Source organism: Cyprinodon tularosa, unplaced genomic scaffold, assembly GCF_016077235.1.
Source record: "Cyprinodon tularosa strain WSP-4 unplaced genomic scaffold, ASM1607723v1 ctg422, whole genome shotgun sequence".
NCBI lineage: Eukaryota > Metazoa > Chordata > Actinopteri > Cyprinodontiformes > Cyprinodontidae > Cyprinodon > Cyprinodon tularosa.
In genome coordinates, this window is record NW_024039144.1 from 46,914 (window position 1) to 68,872 (window position 21,959).

The 21,959-nt window shown below is 38.9% G+C and overlaps 1 protein-coding gene across 1 annotated transcript in view; it reads right to left on the reverse strand.

Moving 5' to 3' along the window:
• Positions 1–21,959, reverse strand: part of LOC119792575 (protein sidekick-2-like) — a 451,999-nt gene that overhangs the window by 40,609 nt on the left and 389,431 nt on the right. The window contains exon 2 of the mRNA XM_038299278.1: positions 4,786–4,945. Coding sequence (XP_038155206.1) covers positions 4,786–4,945 — 160 coding nt within the window. The remainder of the gene's footprint in view (positions 1–4,785; positions 4,946–21,959) is intronic.

Consider the following 21,959-nt stretch of genomic DNA (forward strand, 5'->3'; position numbering starts at 1 on the left):
GGAGCCGTTCACCAAACGAACGTCCAATCAGCGTTGGCTTTGAGGCGGGTTGAGGTGTGACGCAACGAGAAGCGTGACAGTTCAGTCTAAAGAACATGGCGGCTTCAGCCGGTGAAACTAGCGTTAGCGTGGCTATCCAGCAAGTTTTATCGGAATTACAGAGTATTTCTTCACTGAAAGAAGAGACGTACGTCATGTGCTTCGTTGATCTGATTGGTTTATTTGGCCCGTCTATCACCAACATAGGCCAATCAGCTAACCAGTATTTTCGCCCCTTCCCAAAATTACTTCAACGGAAGATTTCCAGGTGGATATGCGGAGCAAATCCATCTGGCGGAGTCAGGTTAAGGGAGAACATGCAAACTCCCCAAAGAAAGGTCTTGGTTACCCTGGGACTCGAACTCAGAACCTTCTTGCTGTGAGCTGATGTTGCTAAAAACCACATCCCCATGCTGCCCGGTAGTAAAAATGTGACCTTAAAAAGGAAACCCTGTTCAACTCTTTGCTACACTTCATTCAAAATATAGTGTGGTAAAAAAGGAAACCTATATATATATATATATATGTGTGTGTGTGTGTGTGGTTAATGGGAAAATGGCTGGGGCAGGATGGATGTTGGCCCTGAAAGAATTCTGCAAAAACTGCAAAACTAGGCAGATGTAAAAAGTGATAAAACTCAAGGGATATGCATACTTTAGTCTGACATTGTCGCCTCATAGAGGGGGAGAAATCTCCCCTTGCTCGGTGCCTCCTGAAAGCTTGCTTAATCATCCTTTCTATTACTCTGTGGTTCAGCCAATATCCCAGTCAAAGGGCCACAGAAGCTCCAGCAGATAGTGTTGTTTTCAAGTACAGTGGAACCAAATCAAATTTTCAGGCATATGTGTGTCACTTCTACCCTTTCTCCCCTTCTGCCGCTTCATCCCTGGTCTTATCTATCTCCAGAGAAAGGTGCTCCATCAACAAGGCGGATGCAGCTTGTATGTTCAAACTCCATTGTTTCCACATTCATTTGCCCCCTCACATATGAGGACGACAGCTCAGCTAAGATCAGCTAGTGTGTCGGCGAGCTCTCCTTCAGCCCCCCGGTGCTCCATATACACTGCAGTGGAAGCTCACGCTGCAGACACACTGTTGCCCAAGATAAGAGCAATGTTTGCCACATGATTAGGATCTCCCAGTTACCATTAAAGGAGGTTTATCTGCTACCCTAACCCTCATTCACGCCTCCTGCTTGTTTGCAGCCTCTCCAGAGACAGTGCTGGAGGTCACGGAGCCCGGAGCGGAAAGAGTGAGGTAGAAGAAATAAAAATAGAAAAACTAAATGGAAAGCTATTACTTATTTGACAAAGATCTTAAATAAAAACGCTGTTTTCATAATCTACATATGAAATGTCGTAATGGTAAGTGAAGAGGCAGAGAAAAAAAGTGCAAAAAGTAAAAGGTGATAAAAAGGTTTAAAATCTGGGGATGAAATTTCACTTTATCATTCCAAAGTTTTATCTTATAATGTTGTTGTTTTATAACATGTAGAGGAAAGTTAATCAGCACAATCTCAGCCAAAATGCTTTATTTAGCTGATTGTAAGAAGTGGGGAAAAGATTACAGTAGGTTTTTTTTAGAAATATATCTTTGGAAATTCCAATTCTGCACAAACACATCACAGAATGTTGACCACATATTAGGTAAAATAGACATTATTGGATACCAGTGGTCCAACACTGCTAAGGAGGCCCGAGGGGCTCATGCTTAGACAGGCTCTCTTTAAAGAAGAACATTTTTAAAAAATATTAAAACTTCTATGTTTAATCACAATACCCTTTTTTTAAAACCACTAGCCAGATTTTTTTTATCCAGTATTTTGATCATTCATCCCTGATAATGAACTTAAGCTCTTTTAGGCTGTTAGATCTCCTAACCATCTTCCTAATCTTTAGCTACAAACATGAATGCCCCCTCCAGTTAATTCTACCTTCCTAATGAACCCATAGAAGTCTGGATTTGGAATCATAATCTAAATGAATAACAGGAAATCTCTTAAAGTCGGATTAATCTTCAATAGAACGTATTCAGAGTGTGGGTGGCCTCCAAGGCCCAATATGACCTCCTTACATCCTTACAAAACATCAGTCAGCTGCTGGACAGTTCCATTGGCCGATGGAATGAGACATGATGTTGTCAAGGGAAACGGGCATGCATGTCATGAGCCACAGGAGCCCATAGCCCACTACAGCAGCATATGGCCACAAATTGGTCAGAGGAAGTCATTCCAGTACCTGATGGCAGACAGGGTACCCATGAAAAGCTCATGGTGGGCTATCAGCCCTCCAAAGATGTGCCTCCCCATCCCATTACTGACCCAGCGCGAAACCGGTCTCGCTGGAAGATTTTACAGGCAGCTCAACATTCCCTACAGTGTCCCCAGATTCTGTCCCGTCTGTCAAATTCTCAGTGGGAAACTGTTCTCATCGGTGAAGAGCACAGGGCACTAATGGTGAACCTGCCAATCCCTTTGTTCTCTTGCAAATGTCAATCACCCTGCAGTGCTGGGCAACAACAGGCCCAACTGGTGGATGAGGCGCTTCATGCCACCCTCACTGAGTCTGTTTCTGACAGTTTGAATAGAGAAATGCACATTAGTGGCCTGCTGGAGGTCATTTTGCAGAGTTCTGGCTGTGCTCCTTTATTTCCTCCAGGCAAAAAGGAGAAGTTAGCGGTCTCGCTGCTCCTATGGCACCCTCTACGTCTCCTATGCTTCATTTACATGGACAGCAATAATCAGAATAAACATGCAATCAGATCAGATCAGATTCAGCAGAAATAAGGGTGAAATAGTAAATTATTTGAGGTGTTTTATGCCAACAATCTGAGCCAGTAAACATTTTACAGGATCAGTTCTGAAAGTGGAAAGTTGACCTGAATCCGCAAATGTGACATATTTCAGCCATGAGTGGCTGCGGCTCTGGCTATATGCTATCAGAATGTTCCTATCAGCATGTTTCAGAATGCATTTTTAGTCTCATCTGAGTTTTTATTATGATATAAAAAACATAACCAGATTTTTTTTTTAAATCATTTTAAGTTGATTGTACAATGTGTATTTAACATAGCCCTGATGTACTAGCTAGTCTACTGGCTCTTTAGCGCCCCCCTTTGGCTCACTGGAGCTTTTTAGAAAATGTATGTACATTTTTTTGTTTGTTTATTTTATTTTATTTATTCATTTATTTATTTATTCATTTTTTGTTTGTTTGTTTATTTTAATATATATTGCAGGAGGTCAAACAAACATCCTTTATGTTTTCCAATGTTGTTAATATTTGTATAATAAATAAATTTAAAAAATAAATGTAAACATTTCTTGAACAATAATTTGCATCATAGCCATAGACATCAGTGGTCATAGCCTGCAACACACGTTTCAGCGCGACGCAGTGCCATGCAAACAAAGCAGCGGGTGAGTCCGACCATGGATCCCAAAGGGGAAAAAAAAGGAAGATGGCTGACGAGAATGGAGGATTCAAAGAAAAATGGAGCGAATCATTTGTTTTTGTTATCAATGCGGAAGGTTTGCCTGCATTTTTGCTTTGTAATGAGAAGTTTTCACAAAATAAAAAGAGCAGAGCTGCCTACTCTTTAAAAAAAAGGGACACATGTGCGTTCCAGTTGACCCGATTGCCTTTACCCCTCCTGCCGTGGTGATTCTTTTTTAGCCTCCCTTTGTGTGTGAAATGATTCTTTTTAACTATTTAAAGACTGTAGGCTACAGTTGTAAAACAGGAAAAAAAAAAAATTAGCTCAGTGCTACATTATGAAGCGATAGCCTGCTTTTTCCACTTGTATTTCCTCTGAGCTCTTGCGGTAAGGGGTTGTTTGTCTTTGAGTGCATCAGAGTAAAGCAGCATCAGCATTGAAATTACTCTTTTCGTCCCCCATAATGCTCTGTTGTCTCCCGCTATCTTCTGTCAGGTCGTTGGTTACAACCCAGGACAGGGCCTGGGAACAAGTTTACCTTAAATTTTATATCTAACGTGCAATGTTTTTCATTTTCCATAAGCTTTTACTGACTTTTTTTTACTCTTAGAGTAATAAGGGTCAAAGTATGTTCCTTTTCCACTAAATACGGGACAGGTACTTCTTTTTGTAAAAACGATTACGTTTTTCAAGTGACAGTTGGCAACCCTAACACAGAGTAATTTGGAAAGGCATTTCCAAGGAAGGCATGCTAAATATGCAGCCAATCACAAAGTTGGGAGCGAGAGGAAAAAGTGCAATTCTAGAATTTCTGGATAAATTAGAGGAGAGTAAAGATAGGTCTCCAAACTCCACTTCTGCTGCTAGTTTTGTTGCAAACATGGAAAACCGTAAACCTATTGAACAGGTAGCGCTCTGATGCAGGAATGTGAATTTTCTTCCATTTGTTCCCCAAATCCTCAAAATAAAAATAACACAGATGTTCTACTTTGCTTTAATGAGTAATTCAGATAGTTTCCCATTAAACTCAAAACTTTTCATTTAATAAAGTAAAACCCAGCATTTAATTCTTCATTATTGTCAATAGTAGTTAAGTTGAAGTTGTGGATTAAAACAAAGTGTTGAAAAAGGCATTTGTTGTGTGTTTTTCCAAAGAACACAGCAATCTAATTTACAATTTGAAGTCAGATATCAGACAGAACCAAAAGCTGCCAACTTTATGTAGAATGGAGTAAAAATGAAAGTGCAGAGAAATTATTTGTGTGATGATATAGGATGAATTAAATCATTTATGGCTGAGTTATCTCTCACCTGTACTCCAGTGAAAATCGTGTTAGTTCGGTGGTATTGTGGATCCATTTAAATTCCAGCGGCCAGCTTCCCTCTGCCATGCAAGTCAGAACCAAGCGATTTCGTTCCAGGTGAAGCTGGCTTCGCACCGGCTCGGTCTTAAAATAGGGAGGCACGTCATCTGTGAAAACAGAGGAAACAAAAAGTTAGATTTTTGTGTACTTTTTAATAAGCTGTCATGCCTCTAAATACATTTTAGAAAAAAAAAAAAGCCCTGAATCAAAAACACCCACTCCTAAATTTCACATCAGTTTTCATTGAGGCACAAATTAACACATGGAGACTCAAATTAAACGCTGTCAGAGTGAAAGGATGTGTGGGAGTTTTCTCATGTGAGAACATCTTTTTTTTACCATTTAAACAATTCTAACACAAGGCAAGGGCATAGCATTTTTAAATCCTGGAAATGATCAAAATTTACAGCTGATTGTAGAATCTATGCAACTGTTATATTTTCCTGGGATCTAATCAAACACACTAGAGCTGCAGAGATTCACAGCTTATGCCTCATTGACAAAAATCTTAGCGAATTTGCCTAAAATGAAAAAAAATAAAATAAAAAGCGCTTTCATGGAAAGAAAGCCATTGGAAGACTTGTTGATATGGAATAACAGTTAAGACAGAAATGTACATTTTTGGCCTAAATTATAATGCTTTGTGTGGTTGAGAACTACCATTGCACATTATTTTAAACACAATGTTTCCTCAATGAAACATGGTAGCGGCACTATCATTCTGTGTGGGTACTTTTCTCTTGCAAGAAAATATGTGAAAAGCTGGTAGAAGCTGCAAAAGTCTGGGTGAAGGTTTCTATTAATCAGATGTATTCTCTAAACAGCCAAAGCTGCCAGGGAATGCTTTAAATCTGTCCGGAATCCAGTTAGTGTGGTCTGTTTTTGTGTTTCCTTTCCTCCTCCACCAGGTGGTGCCCCGTCCTCATTGGTTCTCCCTGCACACCTGCAGCTCATTGCCTCATTACCTGTGGAGTGTTTTTAAGCTGCTGACTGCCACTACCTCGTCGCCAGAGTGTTGCCAATACAGGGTACTCTAGCCATGCTTAGTTTAGCAGAGTCTAACCTGAGTTTGTGTTTGCCAGTTTTGGATTCTCTAGCCAAGCTGAGTTTTTTCTGAGTCAAACTGAGTTTTTGTCAACCCGAGTCTTAACTTTGTTTTTGTCTTTGCCTCTTGGCAGGAAGTCAACCTGCAAACTGGATTTGTTCGGTCCTTCTCTCTCTGGAAGGTTCAACTGAGCTTCTTACTGAGCTGGGGTTCCAAACAGGAAGTAAGGACCCACTTTCCCCAAGAGGTCGTTTGAGCTTCACACCAAGCAAAGGTTTCTTCAGCACCGCTGCCCGTTCAAGTACCGCAGGAAATCAGAGTGGCAGTCAACTTCTCCATTCACCAAGGAACAACCGCAGTCTGAGTAACCCAGTCCACCCATCACCAAACAAGACAATCTCAAGTACAATTATCACAGTCTGGATTCCATAAAGGACACCCTTTATTGGAGAAGTGAGTCTGCAACCTTTTCATCCTGTGCAAAACCAAAAATTCTAATTTCTCACTGAACCTAAACTAACCACAGTGTCTTCCCCTCACCTTTCAGTCCCTGTTGAGCAGTGCTCAAAGCAGCACTGGATGCATCACCTTTATTTCAAATAAACCTGTTTAAACCTTTCCCTGGTCTCTCTGTTTGGTCTTCTGCATGTTGGAGTCAGACCTTTAAAATTAAATCATGACAAAATTCAATTCAATTCAATTCAGTTTATTTATATAGCGCCAAATTCACAACACATGTCATCTCAAGGCACTTTACAGTTCAACCAGATCATACAGTCAAATCGATACAAAGTTTTCTATCTAAGGAAAACCAGTTGATTGCATCGACAATCAAATGTTATATGTGAGTTATGGCTGGCCCACTCTAAATTCAACAGAGGTGTGACCTACTGCAAGCAAATGAGGCCCTAAAGATTTCTTTAGGCTCGAGTTTTCAGGCTATGCTGTTTAGGTGGCTTAGACGCACAGAAGTGTCCCATTTCTGAATTTTCCAAGTTTTGAGTTTCATTCATATTGGGTCCTGGATCTGACTCGTATCGGATCAGTCCAAGGTAGATTAGCATTTGCTGAAAAGCAGGAAACTAGCAGCACAACAGACAGGTTCTCTGATAGTACTGCACAGTGCAAAGAGAGAGAGACGTTAGACCTTGTCAATAAGTAGACTAAACAAAAGGATTATACCAATTATTTTAAGGTGGAACAAAGTTTGTATTGCAAATTTTTAAAATCTTCAAAGAGAGGACTTTAAAATGCTAACATCATTAGCCAGCCTGTGCTATAGTCCAATGCACCAGATTGCATCAAGTTTTCTACCTTTAAGTTGAGAGGAGATATGCTTATAGAATTACTAGCGGACTTCTACACCGGGATGCACCAATATGAACATTTGTCAAGATATTTTATTTTGCAATTCATTGTTATCATAATGGCTGTTAACCTACAGAGCAGCCCTTCAAAATGGGAGTCAAATGCCGACCTAATGGGCAACCTACTTCCCTGCAACTCCCAGCAGAATCCCCTCCAACATCCAGCCACTGGAGTGACCCCCTCCTTCTCCTGGGGGTGCATATTTTTTTTTACTCTGACTCCACCCTTTTACTAAATTACAGGGAGATGGTGCTTCTATTTAGATCTTAATGTCCAAAAATAGTGACAGAATAGTTTAGTACAAAGATTGATGTTTAAAAACTAATTGTAGGGGACCAGCCAAGAACCAGACAGGGGCCCATCAAGCAAAAGTATGGAAATTTTGAATAGCTACAACTGTATATTTACCTATAATATGAAATATTTCCTTACTCTTTGGACTCCATGACTGAAATTGCTTTTCAGCATCAGGTAAACACTCAAAATCCGAAGCTACATAATAATCACTGTTGCCATTGGCCATTAACCATCTTAATGCAGATGTTGTACATTGTATCTCTACATGTTCAGCCCACAATAAACTGTCCCTGTAAAATTAACATTCCTGCCCCACCAGCGCTTGCTGTGTCTCTGCTGAAATGTCAGTCAAATCTCCCTAAAACGCCACAACAAAGTTCCACTCTCCCTTTATTCATGTGCTTTCCACACAGCACCCATTGACACAATTAATCGTTTCTGTGGTACACTTACACCATAGTACCTATTGTGTCATGGTTACTGTTTTGCTGCCTGTCAGGATACTCTTATTGTTCACCTGCAGGTCAGCGTGGAGCCATAGACAGTTCACACTGAAGTCAGATGTAGGCGACAATATCAAAGTAATGGAAATAACCAGCCAGAATAATCTGATTCCTGAAGAAAATCCAAAGATTTGAGCAAAGTAGCCTCAATGACTGAAGTTCCACATTCTGTTTGTTGGAGCTTTAGTTACTTTAATCAGGGTAAGGTGGAGGTTTGTAAGGACCCAAAGGCAGAGATCAGGAGGCAGAGGTGAATTTTGCAGATTTAATAAGGTAGTCCAAGGCAACAGAAGCAAAAATCTAAAAAATACTGAGAACCAAAAATGAGATAAGGTCAGGGAAAAATTCCCATGAGAAGCCAGGAAACGGCAGAGCAACAAAACAACAACAGGGAACCAGCAAACTGTGACTGAAGCAGAGATGGCAAAAGTACTCACTTTCCGTACTTGACTAAAAGTACAGATACTTGTGTTAAAAAATACTCTGGTAAAAGTGGAAGTACTGATTAAACTTCTTTACTCAAGTAAAAGTAACAAAGTACAGGCTTGTAAATTTACTTAAAGTATAAAAGTAAAAGTAGAAACCACTTTTTTCATGCCGTTGCCTACATTTTAAATGGATGTCTGCCAATAGGACTAGATCTCCGTTGTGTTCATTTTCAATCATCTCGTCGTCCATGCTACTATGCTAACGCCACCGCCACCAAGCTGCAATGATTTGCCACGAATGAAAAGCGCTGAATCTGTCGATTCATCTTGTAGTGGTGCGTCAAATGCAACGTAGATTCCCATCCAATTAGATTGATTTGGTATTGATGACGTGAAAAATAATAACGGTAACTCCATTGAAATGATTCAAAACTAAAGTAACGAGCCAATTTTTAAAAATGTAAGGAGAAGAAAGTACAGATATTTGTGTAAAAATGTAAGGAGTAGAAGTAAAAAGTCGCCATAAAAATAAGTAGTAAAGTAAAGTAAAAATATCAGAAAAATCGACTTGACCACAGTAACGAAGTATTTGTACTTCGTTACTTCCCAGCTCTGGACTGAACATAAGGTGTATAAATGGGAGACTGAACAAAGATCAGCCTAATTATGAGAGTGGGAGCAGGTGTGGACAGAGGAGTCTAGAAGGGAGCTAGGGAAAAAGAGACTGACAGAAGAGGGCAGCAGAGGACAAACAAGAAATACCCAAGAAATCAAATACAATAAAAAATAACTAGAATAACATAAAACGGAAATGAAACCAATAAACAAACAAAAACAAAAACACAGAAAGATGCTAGTCTAAGTATAACTGAAAACTCAAAAAACAAAACAAAAAGAACCAAAAACTGCAGAGTCATGACAACTTTACCAAGTACTGTAGATGGAAAAAATGTTATATGTAAAAGTAATCTGAATATTTTTTTGTAGAAAGTTTTAAAAACTATCTTTATTTCTCTTTCTACTTTACAGTTATGTTTCCAGTTGATTTCTGCTTCTTGGCATGAAATCACAATGAAATTTCTTGCAGTTTGTGGTTGTATTATGAGAAAATGCAAAGAAATTCAAGGGCTTCAAAAAAACCTTAGATAGAAAAGCAGCAGTTTCACTTCAGATGAAAACTCCTTCCCCCCATGTCCCATTTGGAGCTACTTCACCCCCCTTGATCCACCAGTGTCTGTGCTGGTTGATTCTGACTCGTTCACCGAGTACCTAAGACACCCAACTAATAGCAAAGAGTAAGCAAGGCATGGAGTCATGAAGCTGTGGTCCTGTGCCGTGGTGCTCTGTGTGTTTCTGTGTCACTGACTCTCTGGCACAGTGCACTGTTCAACCCCCGAGCAGCGCTGAAGCAGACATGAGGAGAGACACCAAGGAGGAGGTGTGAAATCCTTTCATCATCCTTTCCACCCTGCTCCGTTTTGCTCTGTCTTTCTCCCTTGTTGTGATTCGTGAACATGCTCTGTTTAGTGTGAAGGCATGGATGGAGGCAGATCGGTGAAACTTCTCAGGAGGGTGAACTGAACGCTGATTTTTATATCTCAATCAAGGCGCCTTGGAGGCAAGCTGTCAAGCTCCCTCCTGGTTTCAATAGCTCATCCTTTAGAAAAGGTGTAAAAGTGGAGAGCTTACTTGATCATCATTGTAAATATAGAACACATTAATTGGATGGTTGGATAGTATAATTATCAAATTGACTGATAATCAGGCATTGAAATTAAACTGTCAAAATGATCTATAGTGCTGATATTTGGTTCCTCCATCCTGTCTCGGCAAATTCACTAGATGTAGAAGCATAAAAGTGAACGGATGAGGATGAATATATGAGATGAAAGTTAAACAAAGTGGGGGAAAAAAGATGATTTATAAGCCTCTCCTCAAGTCAGAAGGATTAGCTGCACTTCCATTTGAAGAAATGGCTTCATCCCACTGCTTTCTAAGAAGGATTTATATGAACAACAATCGATGTCCTGTGGCTATTTTCTTAAAGCTTTGTAAAATCTGTTAGTTCAATCTCTAACCTTCTGCTCTCTCTGCTTTTCCTCAGAGTAGCTTTGCCTCGTCTGTTCCTGTTTGGCTGTGACGTCATCCTGGAAAAAAAACATCAGCTGTGCTGCTTCTATCAACACCCTTGTTAATAGATGTTGGAGATCGGCCTGTTTTCCAGTGTGGTCCTGTTTCTCTGACCGTGACTGAGTGGATGTGCTCTCTTCGTCCTCTGGCATGGGAGCTGCCTTGGAGCTCGTCTGCCTGGCTGTGTGTTTCCTGGACGGGGCCGCCTTTTACAGCTGCTTTTTGTATCTCTGCTTCTGTCTCCTTTAACCCCAGTCGGCCTCGGCAGATGGCCGCTCACACTGAGCCTGGTTCTGCTGGAGGTTTCTTCCTGTTAAAAGGGAGTTTTTCCTCTCCACTGTCGCTACAAGCATGCTTAGTGTGGGGGATTGTATTTGAGTCAATGAGTCAATGCAATCAACTGGTTTTCCTTAGATAGAAAACTTTGTATCAATTTGACTGTATGATCTGGTTGAACTGTAAAGTGCCTTGAGATGACATGTGTTGTGAATTTGGCGCTATATAAATAAACTGAATTGAATTGAATTGAATTAAAATATTTAAAGTTTCTAGCTATGAAGAAGCTGAAATGTAATTCTGCTCATGTTGATCGGCTATAAGAGCAACTTTAGCCTGAGCCCTGAAGGTCTTCATTGAAAGATACTGATGTAAGATCAGAACATCGAATCAATTCTATCTGGTTTGACAAATAATATATATTCCCTAATGTTTCATGGGCTGGATGTTTATTTTTGATTCGTAAGGTCCTGATGAACAGCCAATAAATTCCTGATGTTGATCCTTGTTTACAACCCCCGCTTTAATATGTGATGATGGTTTAGCTGTTCTAAACTATTTTAAGGTTAAAGTTAATCTCTTCACATAGATACATTTCCTCAGGCCATAAAAACTGAAGTAATCAAAACTCTTTTAGAGAAGTTTGATCTGGATGCTTCAATAAAAAGGGTTTCTAAAGGAATTTGAACAGTTTCTGTCACTTTTTGATGCAAAACATCTTTTTTTATTATTGTTTGTTCAGAGTGGGGCTGAAATAATTGGCTTAATCGTGATTAATTGATTATTGAAATAATTCAGTAATTCATTAATCGTTAATTGGAGAATAGAGATTCTAAAACATGTTAATTAGCTAATAGAGCGACCCACATAGAGCAGTAACTATACCAACATTGTAAAAAAAAGATACTAATATTTTGGATTTAATTGAAAAAAACAAAAAAATTTTTTCTGTATATATGCTCTATTTTGACCTCCTTAAGTGGAAAAGTTTTAGCTTAAACCGGTTTAATTTAGTAGCAAATCTTATTTAAGAAACCTTTTCCTATCCGCTTATTAATAGATTAATCAGAAAAATAATCGACAGATTAATCAATTAGCAAATTGATCGTTAATTGGAGCCAAGGGCCAGAGTAGTTTAATTTACAGCAATCTTTTACCCTTTTTTTATTTCATTTTCATATAATCAAGAGATGGAACTTGCATCTTAAAGGTTTTCCTTCGGTCTGTGGTGTATAAAAATGATGCGACAAAGAAGCAAGATCTGCAATGCTGTAAGTCTGATTCAAAATGCCCTGGGAACCGTGTTAGAGTGCATCACATCATAAACTCTCCAAATTACACCTTAAAGACATGATTCTGGTGGCATGAAAAAAAAAACTTTTTCTTAAGATATAAAACAGAAGTTGTAGTTTCTTACGAGCATCTGAGAGGAGGAAAACATTTTGCAAGGCACTAGAGTATATCTCCTGTGAAATGTATCTAATTTAGGGGAAGCTGTTTATTCAGGCGGCGCTATGATTCATCCAGATATATTTTTTTGTGCGTCTAGAGAGCAGTAAAGCTGATAGCAATTTTGCTCTTTGAGTGTACATGTCTTTTTTTTTTACAATTAAAATTATGCACTATGTGATAAATTGTAATATGTTCAAAGAGTCACAAAAAAAATCAAGAAAAAGATAAGGTTCAGAAGTATTTATAGCTCCATGAATTCATTTTGCATATTCATAAACACAAAGAACGTAATAATACATATTTATTAGATGCTCTTCATTTTGACTCCTGACTTTGTACAACCCAATGCGATTACAATGAATATTTATAGCGACTACGAGAAGATGCAGCGGACTCGATAGAACATCACAACATATCGACCTATCAGATTCAGCCCACACTGATACCTTGTGTTCCTCAGTCCAAATTGGGCCCCTTGCCATGCTAAAAGCGCTCTGCTCTGTGAAATACTGATCCCTCAAGCTAGTCAAACACGAAGCAAGCCTCCACACGGCAGAAGTCAAAACGAAAAAAAGCTCAGCGAAACATGAAGGGTCCAAATCAGACAGGCACACTGAGGAGTGAGCTCTCAGTCAGAGCCAAAGAACAAAAACAGGATTAATACAAAGGTGAAAAAAGAAAGCAATTGAGTAAAAAGGATAGTTTTGCTCATGGAGGCTTACAGGTCTTTGCTAAAGGATTTTTTTTTAAAAGAATGTATTAAAAAATCCTTCTCTTTTATGTGAAGTATAATCTGAACAATTGTGATAAATGACGTTAATCTGATGGGATAATCTGATTAAACAGAAAAAAAAATCAGCAGATCTAGAAGAATCTTCCTGACATTTAGTCATTTGCTTTTTTCTTAGTTAAAGCTGAACTTACCAGAGAGCATGGAAAAGGTGTATTTTTTAGAAAGACAATACAAAAAGTATTTCATCAATTTGTACGGCATGTTAGTGTAAAGAAAGAAATTATTTTAGAGATATCGACAGATGGACTGATGTCCAGACAGATTTGTCTACAAAAGGGAATTAAACAAGACATCTAATATATATAAAACCTTATGGAAGAAGAAAGAAATATCTCAAAAAATGTCCCATAGGAAAAGAATGGGGAGGGGGAAAAAAAGCATTAAAAATAACACGTCACTTTTTCGTCATGCATTCGTCTAAAAAAACAGTTTAAAGCTCAGTTTGTAGATAAATCCTTCGTCTTTCTAAAACAGAAGACGGTATGTTGATAACTGCAACGTTTTTTCTAAAATTAGACCTTTAACTAATTTCAAAATTTGGGCCACAGTAGCCTGACCGTGTCATATCCAGGACAAAACATTAAAGGCAGGATCATCATCTGTGGTCAAATTAATTCACTTCAGTTTATTTCTATAGCACCAATTCACAACATGTCATCTTTACAGTTCAACCAGATCATCCAGTCAAATCGATTCAAAGTTTTCTATCTGCGGAAAACCAGGTGATTGCTTCGACTCATTGACTCAAAGGCAATCCCTCACATTAAGCATGCTTGTGGCGACAGTGGAGAGGAAAAACTCCCTTTTAACAGGAAGAAATCTTCAGTAGAACCAGGCTCAGTGTGAGCGGCCATCTGCTGAGGCCGACTGGGGTTCAAGGAGACAGAAGCAGTCATAGAAAAAGAAGCATAGATACACAGTGATGGGAGTACCGGCGTTGAAAGTAACGGCGCTACCTTTTTCAGTAACGAGTAATCAAAATTATTACTCTTACTCTAACTATAACACAGTTACAATTACCGACACCCCATTACTGCACGTTACTCAGGTCGCATAATTAACTTTTTTTCATGATAGGACTCGTGCGTGCGTCATGAGAGAGGGGAGGATGGAGAGTGAGGAGGACTCCAGCGGCAAAACAGCGCTTTCCACATGGAAATACTGGTGTTACGTCAAGCTGCGTTTCCCCATCAGATACGGTTTCCCCTGCATCTCCGCACAGCGCGGCGGCACGATTCACAGCGCAAGCGACAGAAAACGCGCATGCTCGCTAAAGGCGCGTAACAGCCGCCCTGTGCTCGCGCCACAGGGGAACTACGGAGAGCGTGAACGATCATTAGCCTATATGGAGAAAGGGAGAAGGATGGATGGATGGATGGATGGATGGATGGATGGAATAGATAGATAGATATAGCTACATGTTGCAGTATCTATAACAACCCAAACACAGGATTTCAGAATTAGACATCCCCAGTTATTAATTTCATACACTCGCAAAAGTAACGCAATAGTTACTTTTACTACTAACTAGTTACTTTTATTGTGGAGTAACTCAGTTACTAACTCAGTTACATTTTGGGAGAAGTAACTAGTAACTATAACTAATTACTTTTTCAAAGTAACGTGCCCAACACTGTAGATACAAAAGGCAACAGTAAATGGTGGCCCCGTCCAGGAAACAAACAGCCAGGCAACCGTCTTTAATTTAAACAGATCAATCAATTAAGATGGACAACATCATCAACAGTTTTAAACAGAACAGACCCAAAGGTGAAAATACATGGAGCAGTGAGTTCATTTCACAGCACCACTGTGAGTTCAAACAAAATCCAAATCAAGTCACTTCCTTTTTAACTCGTGTGACGAAGAGGAAAGTTTAGAAATATCCTTAAGAGAATCCAGACAGACTCTGGTTGTTTAAAGAGAGATGTGGGTGAGAGCTGGCCAGCCTAGGCCAATCATGTCATTTAGAGCTATGGTAACGCTTTCTATTGGTATTCCAAAATCAAAATAAAGTATTCAGACGACCATGTTAAGAGAAATTTCCTAATAAACGTAGTAAACTCAAATGCACTTAATTTGACTAAATGTCCACTTTCTTCTGTGGTCCTTCCTCACAACACCTAAGTATAGTGTAAGGAGACTCTAATTTGCATGCAGTTCAGCAAACGCAGGATTTTCTCCCAGCGGCTGTGGCCCAGGTCCGCTCATAGCTGGGACACGCAGGTTAGTGTGTCACCATTACAACCTCTTCTGCTCAACACAGCCTATTAAATCAGCTCACTCTTTAATGAGACTGGTGCCAGGTATGAATGGCTGCCCCTGGGTATGAATTTAAAATTCAGAGGAACGTAGGTATTTTAAAAACAGAATATAAGAACCTACATATAAGAACATCACATATATGTATATATATATATATATATATATATATATAGATCAAGAGAAGAACATGAATTTCAAAAGGTCAAATACTGTTTCGTCCAGCCTGTCTCTTCCTTCTGAATTAAGTAAGTTAGTGTTACTAATTCCACAATCTATGATTTTCGGTTTACAAGCAATAGACTTCCTCATTCTGTGTTAATCTTTTGGATATGTCTTAGAACTTTAGTTTGCAGAGAAATCCATATGCTGTGTGCTGAGAGCCCTGCATAGCTTTCCAAATGACTTCCAAACATAACATTTTTTGGAAAAAGGTTTGTGAGGCAAACTCTCGGGTGGCCAGATCCAATCTCAAAGTGACAACTGTGTTTTATTTTTGCACAGTTGTATCCCACAGAATTGTAAAGAATGATTGACAGGTATTCAAAAGAACATTAGGGAAAAAAAACCACCTGGTTCTGTTATTAACTTAAAAGAAAAATAGGCCTTTTGCGCTCCTTTTATGTGTTACATCATATTTTCATGTCAGTTTCCCTTATTTCAAAATAATTAAATAGCAGAATATGACATTTTGGAATGTGTATAGTCTGCATTTTAGAATCTATGAATAATCAGTGTTGGAAAAGAAGCAGTTTAGTCCATGCGCTAAAATACCTTTGCGTTATATGATGGAGAAAAACATAAAAAAAATGATTAACCAAAAGCAATACATTCTGAAGAGCTGCCTATGATGCATTCAGCTTTTCTTTATTTTTTTTAAACATAAAAGACATTTTTTATCAACCAAATCCAGCAAACATTAACATTAATTGTCAAATGTAGAGAACGGGAATGCATGCACTTTAATCTGAGCATGGTCTTCCTTTATAATATTTCTGCCCACAGAGCCCACAGAACAGCAGGCAGTAAAACAGATGCACAGCTGTTCAAGTGTCCTTCACCTTCTATTAGCTGCAAGAACTTTGTGTTCAAGTCACAGTTTACTGAGGAACATAACATCTAACCAAACGTTTGAAAATGTGTAAATATATTAGGGCTAAAACAATGGGATTAATTGTGATCAATCGAATATTGAAAAAAATTGTCAACAAATTTAGTAATCGATTAATCATTAATTGGATTGTAGAGACTTTTTTATTATTATTATTTTTATTTTTTAATTTATTTGTATTCAACTTTTCTAACCATCCATTTTCCGTCACATGTATCCCAAGCGGGGTCACAAGGGGTGCTGTTGCCTATCTCCAGCTGTCTACGGGCGACAGGCGGGGTCCATCCTGGACGTCCGCCAGTCCATCTCAGACTTTTCAAACCAATGCTCTGTTTTTCTTTCTAGATCACAAAGATATTTTCGTGAAACCATAACAATATCTGCAGGTGTACCAAAGTTCCCCCAAACATGTCTGAGTTCTGACTATCTTTACAGACGAAGCATTTTCCCAACCTGAGCCAGTTCGGTGAATAGTGCCGTGTAGAAATTTGTACAGAGAAGTATAATTTTTCTGTTCCCAGAGGGCTGCGTAATACATCCAAGTATATCTATTGCCTTCCTAGCCCAAATCTTAAGGGAGTTGCACCGGCGGCCTTGGCAAACATATTTAAGGTACAGCCTGGGGGACACACCACTCATACAAATAAACTGTTGACAGTCCCAGCAAGCTATGCATTGAATACTAATGTGCTTCCAATCTATGTCTGGATGTGAGTATTAGAGAGCATGTGTGCGATTTGTTTATTTTTTCCAGTGTGTTCCTCTTTGATGGCAGGTGTCAAAATGTGTTTGTAATGCTGATGAGGATGGAAGTTTGCTGGTGGTCTGACTGTGCTGCTAATGGTCCCGCTGGGTGCGAAAATCTGTTCCACTGTCTGTCTTTATTTAGAACACTGGTCTGGCCCGCTTGCTGAGTGTGTCTGTCTGTGTGTGTGTGGTTTGGTGTGAGTACACTGGGTGGGAATGGCTCCAAGGTGTGGCTGAATATGTATGTCAACACAGAGCTGTAAATTTTCCATGTGTATCTGCTGCGTACTTGAGAGAAGGGCTTGGCAGACGAGTGCGTGGTGAGTGCTGTCTAATATTTTACTGTTCCCTAAGAGACAATCAAATCCAGGCCAGCTGTTGCTCTTTTTGTCCACCAAGAAGACAAACTGTGCATATCAGAGGAATTATAGGAAACTTGTCAGCTGACTGTTTTCATAAATAAACGACAGCACTTTCGGTTACATTCATGCTTCAGTGTTGACATCTCTTCCTTTTCTGTAGCTATGCAGAACCACAACCAGAAGGCCATCATAAAAAAACACTAATCTTGTTTTTTCTGGCACAGTTTATCATCTGGTTTTCATCAGTTTAAAGACCCTAGAAGAGATACTTCCCATCAACGAGTTAAGCTACCATCCAAGTGTTGGATAATTGTTATTATTATTATTAACAGCATTAATCTTTCAGTCATCTATTTTGAAGGATACATTTTGATCTAAGAAAACAGGATAAAGCATTTGCTGATTCACACTGCCTGGTCTGGACCAGGAAAGTGAGAAAACTCATATATTTAGTTAAAAAAGTTTCCTTTCACATGTCCTGCAGCTGAAAATTTGTTGTTACTATTCTCATCAAGAAGAGAAAAACAAAGGAAAGAAGCATCTCATTGGGTTTCTAATGTTACTTTGGCAATCAAGTGTATCACAACTCCAGCTAGCCCCGCAAACAGGCTACTGCGGGTACTATTTAATGAAGATGCCAGTTGGGGACCTGTGAGGCGTGTGTTTCTCAAACTAGAGACTCTAATGTACTTATCTTCTCGCTCAGTTGTGCAACGCGGCCTCCCACTTCTTTTTCTACTCTGGTTAGAGCCTGTTTGTGCTGTCCTCTGAAGGGAGTAGTACACACCGTTGTAGGAAATCTTCAATTTCTTAGTAATTTCTCGCATGGAATAGCCCTCATTTCTAAGAACAAGAACAGACTGTCGAGTTTCAGATGAAAGTTCTCTTTTTCTGGCTTTTTTGAGCGTTTAATTGACCCCACAAATGTGATGCTCCAGAAATTCAATCTGCTCAAAGGAAGGTCAGTTTTGTAGCTTCTGTAACGAGCTAAACTGTTTTCAGATGTGTGAACATGATTGCACAAGGGTTTTCCAATCATCGATTAGCCTTCTGAGCCAATGAGCAAACACATTGTACTATTAGAACACTGGAGTGATAGTTGCTGGAAATGGGCCTCTATACACCTATGTAGATATTGCACCAAAAACCAGACATTTGGAGCTATAATAGCCACATTAGCATTGCATAGAGTGTATTTCTTTAAAGTTAAGACTAGTTTAAAGTTATCTTCATTGAAAAGTACAGAGCTTTTCCTTCAAAAATAAGGACATTTCAATGTGACCCCAAACTTTTGAACGGTAGTGTATATATATATATATTAGATGTTCATATCGCTGGAGTTTGACCATTAAATGCAGCGGAAAATTACACGTGTAGAATTAATCCTGATGAATTAAATTACATTTAAAAATCCTTATAATTTCACTTTTACCATATTTAATAAGACAGATGCGGCTTTAGAAAACTATGATAAAGCTGTGTGTTTAAGTGATGCGCAGCAGAAGTTAACTTCTATTAGCAGAATATTGAGGCTGGCCTGCAGATGCTGGTTGGGAAACAAATCACTGTGAAAAAAAGCTAGATTTTTTTTTTTTATACCATCATTGGTGGGTGAATACTGTGGCGGTTCTTGCATTAATGAGTGAGCTGCAGCAGCAAGTGAGGGATGCCTACTCAGCACATTGAGTTGCAAATTCTGGATTAACTAAACATGCCTATAAGCAATATAAAAACTTTCTAAGAGTACAATTGACAGATATGCATATTTTATATTTCACTTTTAGACCCATTTAAAGGCTAACCTGGGAGACAGCCCATCTGGCCCATGTCAGAAACTATAATTTAGTAAATATGCTTAATAGAGATGAAATGTAGCTTGCTACGTTTAATGGACTGGAAAGCTTCTGAGTTTTGAGGACATCACATAATATGAAGTTCTTTAACTATAATTACAGGTTGGACTTTGCAATCAGCATAGTCTAGATATCCTTAACTTAAGCACCAGAATGTTAGTGTATTATTTAAAATATTGATTTAATATTTCTTTACTTTCTGACATATTGCATCATTAGTTCTGTTGTTTCTTATTGCAGTTTTAAAACTTAGTTTTGCGGCTTAGAAGCAGTTTTCATAATCAATATGTCTAATACCTCACTGAGAAAGAGACAGAGGAGATGAAACCGCTGCAATTTTCCAGCCTCCACTTCAAATGAAGCAGCAGACATTAAAATGCACAACAACACGTTGCTCTGAATAATAATCAAAAATGCTTAGTCCTTGTTCAGTCTCTTTATTTTGATACAAAATGAACATTTGCTGAAATCCATGAAAGGAGCTGAATAAAGTGGATTTGGTGGTGTAGATTTACACACTGGTTTATCTTTACTAATGTCCCTTACTTTCATAACGCAGCTATTCCAATGTCAAGTCAAAACATTTGATAAAGCAGGCAATTCAATAAAACAATAATTATATTTCATTTAAGCTATATTAGGTAGCTGGAATACAAAAAAAATCTTATTTTGAGCCTTTTTTAATAAAAATAAAATATCAGAATCAGGCAAACACTGTTAAATCCCTCTGATTACAGCATCCCCCAGCCAGACTCCTACTGTGGGGATGTTTCTCTTCAGTGGGAACAAGTAAGCTGTTCAGAGCTGATGGTGTAAAGTAAATAATCACCAAATACAAAGCGATTCAGAAAAAAAGAGTTCGCTTTAGAGGCAACAAAAGACTTGAGACTGAGGTTCACATCAGAGCAGGACAATGACAGTAATAATGTTCTTTTTTCTCCAAGACACTGCTTCAGTCTGAGGAGTTACAGCTAAACTTCGCCTTGTAAAGAGTCGGCCTAGCCTCGTGAGACCATCCTGATCTCGCAAGCTTTCAAGATTTCACTCGCTAATCAGTCTGGAGACTCTCCGTTGAAGAAAATTTGGAGCCGTTCACCAAACGAACGTCCAATCAGCGTTGGCTTTGAGGCGGGTTGAGGTGTGACGCAACGAGAAGCGCGACAGTTCAGTCTAAAGAACATGGCGGCTTCAGCCGATGAAACTAGCGTTAGCGTGGCTATCGAGCAAGTTTTATCGGAATTACAGAGTATTTCTTCACTGAAAGAAGAGCAAAACACTGCTCTGGAGGCTTTTCTCAGAGGAAAAGATGTTTTTGCTCTACTCCCGACTGGTTTCGGCAAGAGTAGCCTGGCTGTTAGAACGTCATATGCTTCATTGATCTGATTGGTTTATTTGGCCTGTCTATCACCAACATAGGCCAATCAGCTAAACAGTATTTTTGCCCCTTCCCAAAATTACTACAACGGAAGGTTTCCAGATGGATATGCGGAGCAAATCCATCTGGCGGAGTCAGGTTAGAGTCGGCCTACCTTTGGCTCAAAATATAAAGCTTATTTTACCTGTAACTCCTCAGAGTTTTTTTTATATCTTTATTATCTCTTTAATTGTAATATTGATGCATCATGAACACATGAGTGGAAGGTTTCATTGAAGGCATAGACATGTTCACTAATGTTCCAGTAGAAGTCCAGTCTTAAATCTCACCGGGATGAAACTTGCATGCTTTTTTTTACAGAGGCACCTGCCCCATTTGCAGGAAAGAAAAACTTTAACTTAATTTCCTTACTTTCAGTTAAAAGCAGTTATATCACAAAACACAGTGGCAGAAAAACATCAGTGAGGCTGAAACTGTCCCACCTTGCTCAACCAAACATAGAAGCAACACCCAAAGTCAACCTCTTGTAGATGGAAAAGGTATAAAGGTAAATAAAAAAATAAAAAAGTAAGGATAATATCACAGGATGACAGTAAATATTGGCTCTAGGAATAAAAGCATACATGCGTAACCACTTCAAATATATGCTATGTATCTTCAGCTGGATACATCTGGTGAATTGTTATACAAGTGTGCGCGTATCAGTGTATTGCATGCTAAGTCAGGACCGAGCCGCTTTAATTTCCCACATGATTCAGAAATAAAAATCTCCTTAGTGATGGAGTGTGCAGCGCAGTACACTGAGCATATTATGTTATTATGATTATGGAGGCAAATCAATTCCTGTAATGTGGGACACAACTCTGAGAGGCATCTCATGTGTCGGGATCATATAGCTTAAAGTTCAGCATGAAACAGATGGAGATCTTTGAAATTTGCTTTTTTTCTCAGTTCAGGTCCTTCAATAAAAGTAATTGTAGTGGGAGTCATTTTTTTTATTGGCAACTTATCCAGAAGAAAATCTTCAGATAAACTTTGGATATGGTTGACTGGTAGATTCTAAATCCCACAATAAAAGGTTCATATTTGAGCAATAAGTATTGACCGATACCAATAATG